Here is a 12480-nt window from a genome sequence, read left to right as displayed (position 1 = left end):
CCCACTGACATGCCTTCCATGAAGTAGTAGAGTCAGAGACTACTGCACGCTAATATAACTAGAAAGATAGACTATTGTAACTTCTTTCTGACCAACCAAAGAATACAATAAATCACTTAGAATTAATTCAGAATTCTGCTGACTAAGACCAAAAGGAGCGCACACTTTACACCTGTTTTAAAGTCCTCACACTGGTTACCTGTTCATATTGATTTTAAAGTTTTTTATGAGTTTAGGTACTGCATGGCCTTACACCGCACTGAGAAATGCTTTTACTTTATGAAGCAGGAAGGGCCCTCAGATCATCTGGATCCTCTCTCTCATGTGTTCCACGTAGCAGAACAGAAACATTGGATAATGCTACTTCTAGCCACTATGCTCTAAGACTCCAGTACAGCCTTCCTGAGGATGCCAAGAGGGGCTGAAAATATTGGTATTTTTAAACATAAACTGTGAAGTCATGTCTTTTGGTCTTGCTTTTATGTAATGTTTTATATTCTTATGGTTTCAGAATTTATATGCATTGTATTTATTATTATTTAATTATTAGAATTTTCTTTTTTACTATGTTTAAGTGTAGTTTATTTTAGTTTTAGTACTCATGTTGTATCAATTGCTTGTAAAGCACTTTGAATTGCATCTGGATGTTGTTAGGAAAGTGCTATATGAAATAATTGATTGATTGATTGATTGATTGATTGATTGATTGATTGATTGATTGATTGAGAGAACTTGGAGGAACTTGCCCATCACTGGGTCTCCAGTCACTCAGGTAGTAAAATATACTCTTCAGGTGTAAGGCTTCCAGGGTGGATTAGATTTGTCCTAAATTCTTGAAAACTCTTGATGTTGTTGGGCTGTCTTGACCGACATGCCTCTTCAAAGTTGCGCAGAAGTCCTTTTGGATTTCAGTTGTGACTTCCATCATGCACTGGGAGTTTAAGGGAAGAATGGATCAGGAAACTGACAAGCAGATCTGTGCTTCTAATAAGCTGCTGTGGTGAGTAATAGCTGAGCTGAAAGCAGATTTACTGGTCGATTTCACCAAGTTCCTGTGGTCACTTATGGTCACAAACTCTGAGTAGTGAGAAGTATGAGATTGTGGATTGGAGCAGCAGAAATGAGCTGCCTTTGCAGGGGGTCTGGGGTCAGCCTTGGAGAGAGAGTGAGGAGATCGGACATTTGGGAGGTGCTCAAAGCAGAGCTGCTACTCCTGTTCATCGAAAGGAGCCAGCTGAGGTGATTCAGGCATCTGTATACGGTGTCTCCTTGTTTTGGGCATGTACAACCAGAAGGAGACCCTGGGGCAGACCCAGAACACACAAGAGGTATTAAATCTCTCAGCTGGCCTGGGAAGGCCTTAGTGTTCCCTTGGAGGAGGTGGCTGGGGAGAGGAAGGTAGGGATATCTCTGTGGCCCAGTGACCCTGACCCAGATGAACATATCAGAATGTGTGGATGGATGGAGAATATGTGTAGTAGTAAGAAAACCCCAACCACAATCTCTAGCCACCCAGCCTCAGGTCTGGCTTTGGAATGTGTCCCCAAGTCTCTCCACTCCCTCCCCACCACTGCCTCGGCCTGCATCGACCGGATTGTTACGCTTGGCTTGGACGGGACATTTTTGTTTTTCTGAGTTGCGTTTGTGGAACATGAGGTTCTCTGTGAGAAGAGTGCAAAACAAGCTCACCACCAGACCAAGAACAACGAACCACTTCACTGGAACGTTCTGCGGGGCACAGATAAGGAAACTTCCAACTGGTCAGTGTTTTGTAGAAAGTATCTCTGCATGATAATGGCTTCCGTCTCAGGGAACAGGGCACAGCTGTTTTCCCGTAATCATTAAACAGAAGGTTTCCCATCACTCTGGATGGTACTGTTATTAATGGCCTTGGACAGTATTTTGCAGCTGGAAGCCAAAGTAATTTATCATTTTCAAGCCTAATTATTCAGAAATCTCAGCAAGGTTATGAAACCCCCTAAAAGTTGGACGGACAGCACCGCTCAGGCTGACCCTGAGGGCTTGGCGTGAGTTTGCTGTTCACTGAGAGGAGGGTTGTTATTGGCCAAGGGATTAATGTTTGAGCAACAGCTGGCAGCTGCTGGCGGAACCGGCAGATCGATGGGGTGTTTAAAGGGATGGTCCAAGGCATCCCCTGCATGGTGCGGAGGAGCTGCTTTGGCATCAGGGCTCAAAGGTTCCCGAGAAGAACCATACTCCCCCCCACAGGCATGACCAGTTGGGCTGGGGAGGTACATAGCTAAAAGTAAACATGACAGAGTGGTTCTTCTTAAGGTATGGGTGTGTTTTTAAGAAAACTTATAATACTTTTATGATACTTCCCAATTCTTCACTTATATGATACTGCGCTTTTATGATACTTTAATATACAAGTACAGGTACTTAGGAATTCTTTATCTTTTCACACTTTCCTTTCTGTTCTCCATGAGAAATGTGGATGAGCACTAAGCCTGGGGTCAGAGCACAGGGTGAGCCTTTTATCCAGCATCCCTTGGGCAGCTTTTGGGGGTAAAGGCCTAATAGTGAAACCTAACAGTGAAAGGATTATTTCCGGACAGAAGTGCAGATTCTTGATTGCAAGGCATTGTGGGCGTGTTCATGGGATGGCAGCTTCCTGTCCAGGCACAACTCCTTGTATTTCCGGCATTTGTTATACAGTTTCCATTTTCCACTCTGGCGTTCCTTTTCCAGCCTCCCTGCGACCGATGGAAAGTCCCGTCACTCACAGGGACACGCAGAGCTGACCTCCTACAGGAATGTGCTTCATTTGGGTTCAAATCATCATTTTACTCTCACCCCGCTAAGAGTGTATGATCTGCCCTAGGTGACAGCACTCGATTCTGGCTAAGAGTGTATGATCTACCCTAGGTGACAGCCCTCGATTCTGGCTAAGAGTGTATGATCTACCCTAGGTGACAGCCCTCGATTCTGGCAAAGAGTGTATGATCTGCCCTAGGTGACAGCACTCGATTCTGGCTAAGAGTGTATGGTCTGTCCTAGGTGACAGCCCTCGATTCTGGCTAAGAGTGTATGATCTGTCCTAGGTGACAGCACTCGATTCTGGCTAAGAGTGTATGGTCTGTCCTAGGTGACAGCCCTCGATTCTGGCTAAGAGTGTATGATCTACCCTAGGTGACAGCCCTCGATTCTGGCTAAGAGTGTATGATCTACCCTAGGTGACAGCACTCGATTCTGGCTAAGAGTGTATGGTCTGTCCTAGGTGACAGCCCTCGATTCTGGCTAAGAGTGTATGATCTACCCTAGGTGACAGCACTCGATTCTTGCTAAGAGTGTATGGTCTGTCCTAGGTGACAGCACTCGATTCTGGCTAAGAGTGTATGGTCTGTCCTAGGTGACAGCCCTCGATTCTGGCTAAGAGTGTATGATCTACCCTAGGTGACAGCCCTCGATTCTGGCTAAGAGTGTATGATCTACCCTAGGTGACAGCACTCGATTCTGGCTAAGAGTGTATGGTCTGTCCTAGGTGACAGCCCTCGATTCTGGCTAAGAGTGTATGATCTACCCTAGGTGACAGCCCTCGATTCTGGCTAAGAGTGTATGATCTACCCTAGGTGACAGCCCTCGATTCTGGCTAAGAGTGTATGATCTACCCTAGGTGACAGCACTCGATTCTGGCTAAGAGTGTATGGTCTGTCCTAGGTGACAGCCCTCGATTCTGGCTAAGAGTGTATGATCTACCCTAGGTGACAGCACTCGATTCTGGCTAAGAGTGTATGGTCTGTCCTAGGTGACAGCCCTCGATTCTGGCTAAGAGTGTATGATCTACCCTAGGTGACAGCCCTCGATTCTGGCTAAGAGTGTATGATCTGCCCTAGGTGACAGCCCTCAATTCTGGCTAAGAGTGTATGATCTACCCTAGGTGACAGCACTCGATTCTGGCTAAGAGTGTATGGTCTGTCCTAGGTGACAGCCCTCGATTCTGGCTAAGAGTGTATGATCTGCCCTAGGTGACAGCCCTCGATTCTGGCTAAGAGTGTATGATCTGCCCTAGGTGACAGCCCTCGATTCTGGCTAAGAGTGTATGATCTGCCCTAGGTGACAGCCCTCGATTCTGGCTAAGAGTGTATGATCTACCCTAGGTGACAGCACTCGATTCTTGCTAAGAGTGTATGGTCTGTCCTAGGTGACAGCACTCGATTCTGGCTAAGAGTGTATGGTCTGTCCTAGGTGACAGCCCTCGATTCTGGCTAAGAGTGTATGATCTACCCTAGGTGACAGCCCTCGATTCTGGCTAAGAGTGTATGATCTACCCTAGGTGACAGCACTCGATTCTGGCTAAGAGTGTATGGTCTGTCCTAGGTGACAGCCCTCGATTCTGGCTAAGAGTGTATGATCTACCCTAGGTGACAGCCCTCGATTCTGGCTAAGAGTGTATGATCTACCCTAGGTGACAGCCCTCGATTCTGGCTAAGAGTGTATGATCTACCCTAGGTGACAGCACTCGATTCTGGCTAAGAGTGTATGGTCTGTCCTAGGTGACAGCCCTCGATTCTGGCTAAGAGTGTATGATCTACCCTAGGTGACAGCACTCGATTCTGGCTAAGAGTGTATGGTCTGTCCTAGGTGACAGCCCTCGATTCTGGCTAAGAGTGTATGATCTACCCTAGGTGACAGCCCTCGATTCTGGCTAAGAGTGTATGATCTGCCCTAGGTGACAGCCCTCAATTCTGGCTAAGAGTGTATGATCTACCCTAGGTGACAGCACTCGATTCTGGCTAAGAGTGTATGGTCTGTCCTAGGTGACAGCCCTCGATTCTGGCTAAGAGTGTATGATCTGCCCTAGGTGACAGCCCTCGATTCTGGCTAAGAGTGTATGATCTGCCCTAGGTGACAGCCCTCGATTCTGGCTAAGAGTGTATGATCTGCCCTAGGTGACAGCCCTCGATTCCACCTAAGAGTGTAAGGTTTTCTTAGCCACATCACCTTTCCACCCCTGAAATGGCTGTTCAATGTAGCGTCAGCTATCATGGCCATCTTTCTGTAAGCTTCCCTTTTTCACAGGAAAGAACCTACTTTTCTCAGTGGGGTGAGCTCATACTAACCCATCGTGATTCAGTGATTCACTTCTGTGGTAATTCAGTTTTTGACAGGAAAACACATTATGAAGTCTGCAATCGAGGGCAGTTTGTGCCAGGCCACACCTGTGTGTGGGAAATTCCTCCCAGCTGCAAACGCCGCCACATGGTCTGCGGATCTCGGAAAATGGCCCTTTTCTACGCTCATTCTTACTGGCCTTTTCCCATTTCAAGATGAAAGGAGTTGTAAGTAAGAAAAATTGTCAAAACGCAAAAAGATGTAGTTTCAGCAGGCGCCAGTAAACAGGACTGATAAGCATCAGTCAGGCTCGGAGCTGGGGGGAGGGGGGGGGGGGCAAACTCTTACAAATAGGCAGGGAAACAAAGGATCATATAAAAAAATATTGACTCAGATCCATAAGGTCATGTGACGGACACTCCGGGATGGACCAAACCCCCCCCCCCCCCCCCAAACTGTTCTGTATGGATTTCTGCAGGATTTCTGGGAAATTTCGAAAAACTTGGAAGCCGTACGAACCAGGCACCAAGGATAGGCAGATCTGGTGACAGCGGTACTATCATGGACACATGTGATGAAGGACAGCACCCTGCCGTGATGTGGAAACCACACACCTTTTCCAGAAGATCTTTCACTGAGTGTACAACCTATTTTGAGCCTGGCACCAGGCTTTTATACAAACGCCCCCCTACACCCAATTCTTTTGCCCTCCCCCTTCTGGCCTTTTAAGCCAGCCCCTGTGGGGGGAAACAGCTGAAGGAGCCAGCTTATGCACACACACACTCAGACACGCACGCACACATAGACATTTTGGCCAGGATTGGTTACTCAGACGGATTCCTGGAATCTCCCCTCTTTCCCTCACACAGCACAGACGGACACAGTCGCAGACACTCCTTCCACGGAGCTAGCTGGATCCCTCCAGTCCTCAGAAGCTGGACGCTCGCTGGCCAGGACACGGCTGGGATAACTGGGATTTCTGTGGAGATATTCTGCTTCTTTTTTGCTGTTGCAGAAGAACAACATGGCTCTGAGACCAAACCCGGACAGAGAGCCCAACATTGAGCTTTTCATTAAGGTCAGTCCTTCGTACTTCACGTTTGTTCACATGCCTCATTGTTTACTTATGTTCCTTAACGTTTAATATAAGTGTCAGAGTCTGTAAACTTTACGGTGAATCATAGTGTCTCATAATGCTCTTTACAGTATTCCTGGAATGTTCTAGTCTGAACGTCTGAAAGCTATAGCGGTAAAAATATCATTACTTGAGTAAGTAAGATATTTCAAACTAGGTTATTTTTCTCCCTGGTGGAAACTAAAGTCATATGAAGATGAGTCTTCGGAAAGACAGTTTCTCAGCCAAATTGCTCTTCTGCTACGTATGGCTTTATGTGCCACTGAGTGGTGCTGACATTTTAAGAGGTAGGATCTGGAATATGGGCAGGATAGGAGTCTCACAGGATAGCTTCACACAGCATCATTCAGAGGAGGTTAACGGTTGAGTTAGCATTCCCGGTGAGACGTTTTTATCATTCTCTCCAGAAAGTACGTACAGGAGGCCCCCGCCTTATCAACATACAGACAGCATGGGGGCGGAGCTATGTTGCGCTTGTTCCTGATGCCCAAAAACCCTGCGTTTGACTCGCACAAACTCTAAGCTAGGACACTCTTATTTGCCACCACATCTTCCGGGCCACTCCCTGTGGATGGCCGGGCACATGGACAAGACCTAGCCCCCCCCCCCATTCATAACCACATCCTTCTCACACCCTTTATTTTGCTAGACACGTGAACACAGCCCCACCTACCCATCTGCTGCCACACCCACCTCTATACCTCCTTAGCTCATCATGTGACTGAAATGAGGCTTGGACATCTTCCACGTTCCCGAAAGTCTGCTTGGTTTCACTACCGCTATGTTTGTGTATCTGAGTAATGCTCAGATGTGTTCAGCTGTATCAGATGAGGGAAGTTGACGTAGTTCTGCTCTCCACGGGAGAAGCCGTCGCTCCGAATCTGCCTTCCTGATGGTGCTTTTCCAACATTCCATGTCAAATTTTCCAGAAAATTCCTCATGGTTTAGGACTGTTCGCAAAGCTGTAATCTTGCCGGTCCATGGCTGCTGGCTATATCCTTCATTCCAGCTTTGTATTTTATAGTAGAGGAGCAGCCACACAAGTGCTAAACTTCTTAATTGTGACTAAATAATCAGGAAGCTTGCTGCAGCTTCTGAGGGACAGTTTGTCTAAGGGCAGTCTGTGGGCTACCGAAACGTGATCTTCCATGCTTCTCTCCACAGGCCGGCCTGGATGGGGAGAACGTGGGGAACTGCCCTTTCTGCCAGAGGCTCTTCATGGTGCTCTGGCTGAAGGGCGTCAGGTTCACAGTCACCACCGTCGACATGAAGAAGTAGGCCTGACCTTCTGACCTTCAGCCTCTTCCCTTGTTCCTTCTTCTTTTAATCCTCTGCAGTGTCACATGCAGTTACTACAATATGCATAAAATACTGTTTTCATGGATCAAAGGATAGTTTAGCTGCACCCTATTAGACTTTAGATTCCTGCTAGATTGAACCCAATGTAGATGTAGCCCCCTAACCCACAACTCCTCTCTCAAGGCGCCACTCCCCTCTCACATGAACCACTTACTGGGGCGGTCATTGCAAAGAATGCTTCGCCACTATTGGCACTTTTGCAGATGTGCATGTGCGCATGCGCTCGTGTTGCAGTGTTTTGATGGTGTAAAACAGAGGTTTAGAACCCTATGATTTCCGTGATGTGAGAAATGCAGAATGGCTGAATCCAGACATCAAAAAGAAATTGACGGTAGAATGTAGAAATCCCATGGAATTAACAGGCTTCTCGTAAAATTAAAGGCCATTGCAAATTATTTTGAATGCCAGCTGAACCTTTATGGTTTCATTAATTTATTGCTATATATAAAATAATAAAAATTAAATGCCCTAATGTTATTCAGACCAATGTTTTTTTTTATTATTCATTTGTCAAGAGCTACAGCTTGGCCAGGTAAACTAGCTAGTTGCTTCATGAAGAATATTTTCTTTTCATGTTGAGCTTGTTGTGTTCAAACTAAATGAATATTGGTCTGCCAAAGTTCTATATGCTATCGATTTTGTTACGAAAATACTAAACGCACTTTTAAGCCATGAACTGAGAGAGAGATACATTTACATTTCACGTGTGTCTACGTCTCCTAAGGTTATTTTACCACGTTTTGTTGCCTTTTCACAGACGTTAAAGTCATCTTGTTGATATATCTTTTCTCTTCCGTTCCGTGCGCATTTGGAATGGAAAATAATCAGGTTGAGTTACTTAAATACTGCAGTTCTTGCAATTCGTTTACGCCCTACGTTTTTAACAGTCATTTAGTGACGGTTCCGGAACTCCCAACCCTGCCGATAATCCAGGTCCCATCCTGCCTCACGGACTTATCGCATCTTCTCAGGCTCATTTTTGATTAATACCAATAAAAGATCTTGAGTTCGGCTTGACTGAGCCCTACTTGGCTGCAGGGTTACAGGGCGGGCGAGAACGATCAAACGATCATCCTGTTGTGTGTTACGTCAGCATGGTGCCGTGTATTTAGGGAGATAAAGTGAGCTTCACAGCCAGTCACAACATCCAGCTCACAGCAGCCCACGGTGCTGATGGTGATCAGGATAGGGTTAAAGTGCAAAACAGTATTTAATCTGTCGTGTCTCCTATTGGTCTTTTATGGTGTTTTCTATTTAAGTATCAAGAACCCTGCATGCTTATCAGCTGTTACTTTCAGCATGTAGTACACTGAGGCTTTACGGCCAGCGGTTGGGAGGGAAGTGGAGGAGGGGCTTGTAGGTTGCTTTGGAAACTGAAGGCCTCCACTTGACCCTAAGCCTCCCTCCCCTCACCCCACCTGCTTCCTCCTTTCTGCCCTGTATGATTGTAGGAAGCCTGCAGAGCTGAAAGATCTCGCTCCAGGGACAAACCCACCATTTCTGCTGTACAATGGCGAGCTCAAAACGGACTTCCTGAAGATTGAAGAGTTCCTGGAGCAAACGCTGGCGCCCCCCAGGTAGGGTGCTGCAGCACACCCTCCCCGGGTTTATCGATTCCAGACGCAGAGGGACGTGGGCCGGCAGTCCGCCTCGCTGTCAGCCCCGAATCACCACTGCCTACCCTTCACTCCCAACAGGTACCCCCACCTCAGCCCCACAAACAAAGAGTCTTTTGATGTTGGCGCTGACATTTTTGCCAAATTTTCGGCTTTCATCAAGAACAGTCCGACCAACAAAGGTAAGAGGATGCGAAGTGTGACGGATGCTGTGATTGCAGCACATAGGTTGCTACATCGAGATTATTCTCCCTTCATACTCAAGCTCACCTTCAGAATAATGCGTAAGATTGCAACACCAGGCAAAAAAGTGCATAATGAAAAAAAGGATTTCCTTCTAAAAAAATGATGACTTCTATGTGTAAAAGTCAGTTGTGGAGGAATATTTGTGATGTGAAAGACTTCAAATACTCCAGTGTTGTAATTGTGGACACATTAGAAATCCACATCAGAATGAGTATTATGCTGGACAGATGAAAATACTACCTCTAAATGAGTGTTTCCTTCCTTGTCCATTCTCCTGGGCCGTTACTCGTACCATGGACCCATGCAGTTCATGAGAAGGCGCTGCTGCGGGAGTTCAAGCGCCTTGATGACTATCTGATCGCACCCCTACCTGAAGAGATCGACCACAATTCTGCAGAGGACGTTCTTGTCTCCAACAGGAAGTTCCTCGACGGCAACAGGCTGACTTTGGCCGACTGCAACTTGCTGCCCAAGCTCCATGTCATCAAGGTTGGTCACATTGAAGTTTCCACTGCATTCGCGCGATTCGATCCCAGCATCATACGCCACAGCTGTTTCAGTCGTTGAATTCCTGTAAACAGCGGCATTAATTGTTGTCACTGGTGGCCCTTCGTAGGGAAAGTGGTGGAGCTATCCTTTCGATCTGTTTTTATGGGAAAATTCTTTTTGTTGTGCAGGTTGCTGCCAAGAAAAACTGTGACTTTGACATCCCCGCGGAATTCTCCGGTGTGTGGCGTTACCTGCGGAATGCCTACGAGCGAGAGGAGTTCAGCCAGACATGTCCCGCCGACGCTGAGATCGAGAGGGCCTACTTGAGCGTGGCCAGCAAGAAGTGAACAGACCACAAGTAGGCCGAAGCCTGGAGGCGAATCGCACCATGTATAACAGTATGAAAAACATGAAGCAGGAAATGACCACCGCCTCTTTCTGCTGGATTTTCACCTTCTCCATGTCTCTCTCTCTCCCGAGAGAAGCTCATTTCCATTCCTTCATCAACAGTCGTCTTCAAGCCCTGCATCTAAATGAGGATGAGGCTGCCTGGGAATTTTGCCTGATTCCAACATTAGTAAACAAGCAACAGGAGGATGCATCGGTGTAGACCTTCTCAGAAGATATATTACCCCTCTGAGATGCAACTTAGCTTTCCGCTAAGAACCCAACAGGTCCTTCAATAACTAACTTTACAGGGGATGTACATTTTCACTTAAATGCAAAATAACATGGTCCAAGAAACCATGCTTAAAAACATTGTTATAGATAAACAACTTTAAATCCAGTTACACGCATTGTATGTTTGAACGGCTTCTTCTACCTGTTATCTGTATGCGGCACAGAGAGGTCTGATGTGCACTTAACTGTATTTGTAATATGCAACTTTATTTGAATTTGTGTCCATAGTGTAAATATACATATATATATATATTTTTTCCTATATACTTTACACTAAACACGCACTGTGGTGATAGAGCTGAATGAAAATGAAGGAAAACAGGACAGTGGTTTTTAGCATACCCTTCTTAGCAGAGGTTTATTGATTTGGAAGTTGGCAAAAACATTTGTTAGTGGAACAGAATCGAGCATCAAATGGTCCAAAGGGATCCAAATTCAATAAAGTTTCTCTTTCACTATGTATTTTTCCATTTATCTAACTTGAGTCTTTTATGACAACAACCTGATATTTCCTAATGTCTTCACATCCAGCGTGTAGCAGTTCGGAGCGCTTGAGAAACTCATTAGCATGTTGGTGTGCTTGAGGGGAAGAGAGGAGCCTCGATGCTGCACTGCCACCTTGTGGACAAATGTCTCATTGATTATTGGCTCCACTATAAACTGTTAAAGTCTTATTCCCTTGAATCATAATGTTCAAGAGGTTATGTGACTTTACTGTATCGGTGTTTTGGTACTTCTTTGTGGTGTTTTGCTTTTTAACCATAAGGTTTTTGTTCTGGACAACATAAAAACACTATGCCCCTCAAAACCAAATGACATAGACCATTTTATTTCAAAGGTACAATGAAACACAGTGTTCTTCCAATCAAACGCACACTTCTTTTTTAACCACAGGGTGGGGTGACACTCCTCTAAAATTCAAAAATATACTTCTTTCTTAATATACAAAACAACAGACATGTTGTTTCCGGGCTCTGCAGGAAACCCATGTGGAACGTGGGTCGGGGGGTGCAAACACAAGGTCTCCATGGTCAGGCCAGGATGCGGCTCATTTCTCACTGGAACAGAACAGTCTCAGCTAGTTTGTCACGCAGTACTTCCAGAAGCAAGCTGTTTGGGAAAACGAGAGAAGAGCAGGGTTTGTGTTATTCCCGCTGTTCATTTCTGCTGAAGTTCAGCAGTCCCACACTGTCGTAGGACTGAGGGCTGGCATTTCAACAGAACCTCAGGGCTGCAAAAGTGGAAAATTTCTGCTAAACTTCCAGAAAGCGTCTGTAAAAATTTTTACAAGAATTTTGGGAATTTATACTGCAACTCCAGCTAGTCATCATGTTGGAGAATGCAGTTTTGTGGCTGTTTTTGATTCCTACTTTTTCCCGTGCATGTTTGAGTCATGTTTCACCGATACCAGATGAGGAGAATGGCGCAGGTATCATACGCTAATTTTTGTTATCGTTTTAAACATAACATTTATCCGTAAAACAGGATACATACTTTTTAGAAATCTAAACAGCTATCCCTAAAGTAATCCATTAAACAGGCTAATAGATGAGTTACAATAATTTGGCTAGCTAGCCAGCTAAGTGATGTCATTGTGGTTTTAACGAAGTTTATTTTGTGATGATGCAGGCCTGAGTTGGCATCAACCCGATGGATGGGTCTTTGCTCATCTGAGATCCTGTTATTGGTGATAACAATAATCTGACACATACTCAGACTTATCTTTGGTCTCTCTTTGGCGATACATGCACAAAGGTCCACAAGAGGCTCACAAATGTACAGGTGGATAAGCTGCTGTTAATCTGGGCAAGCTTGAGGCTCTTTGAGCATGAATCTCACCCGTTTCAAACCCCAGATGAACTGGGCAGTTACTGTTTG

The 12480-nt window shown here is 45.7% G+C and overlaps 1 protein-coding gene across 1 annotated transcript; it reads left to right on the top strand.

Annotated features, from left to right (window-relative positions):
- Positions 1-5817: 5817 nt before the first annotated feature.
- clic2 (chloride intracellular channel 2) lies at positions 5818-11064 on the top strand. Its single transcript, XM_049028104.1, has 6 exons — positions 5818-6154; positions 7376-7485; positions 9022-9147; positions 9268-9368; positions 9740-9921; positions 10110-11064. The coding sequence occupies exons 1-6, from the start codon at positions 6101-6103 to the stop codon at positions 10266-10268; spliced, it is 732 nt and encodes a 243-aa protein (XP_048884061.1). The 5' UTR covers positions 5818-6100; the 3' UTR covers positions 10269-11064.
- The last annotated feature ends 1416 nt before the right edge of the window (positions 11065-12480 follow it).

This window comes from Brienomyrus brachyistius, chromosome 10, assembly GCF_023856365.1.
Source record: "Brienomyrus brachyistius isolate T26 chromosome 10, BBRACH_0.4, whole genome shotgun sequence".
Taxonomy (NCBI): domain Eukaryota; kingdom Metazoa; phylum Chordata; class Actinopteri; order Osteoglossiformes; family Mormyridae; genus Brienomyrus; species Brienomyrus brachyistius.
Note: the sequence above shows the minus strand (reverse complement) of the source record. Positions and strands in the feature narration are given on the sequence as shown.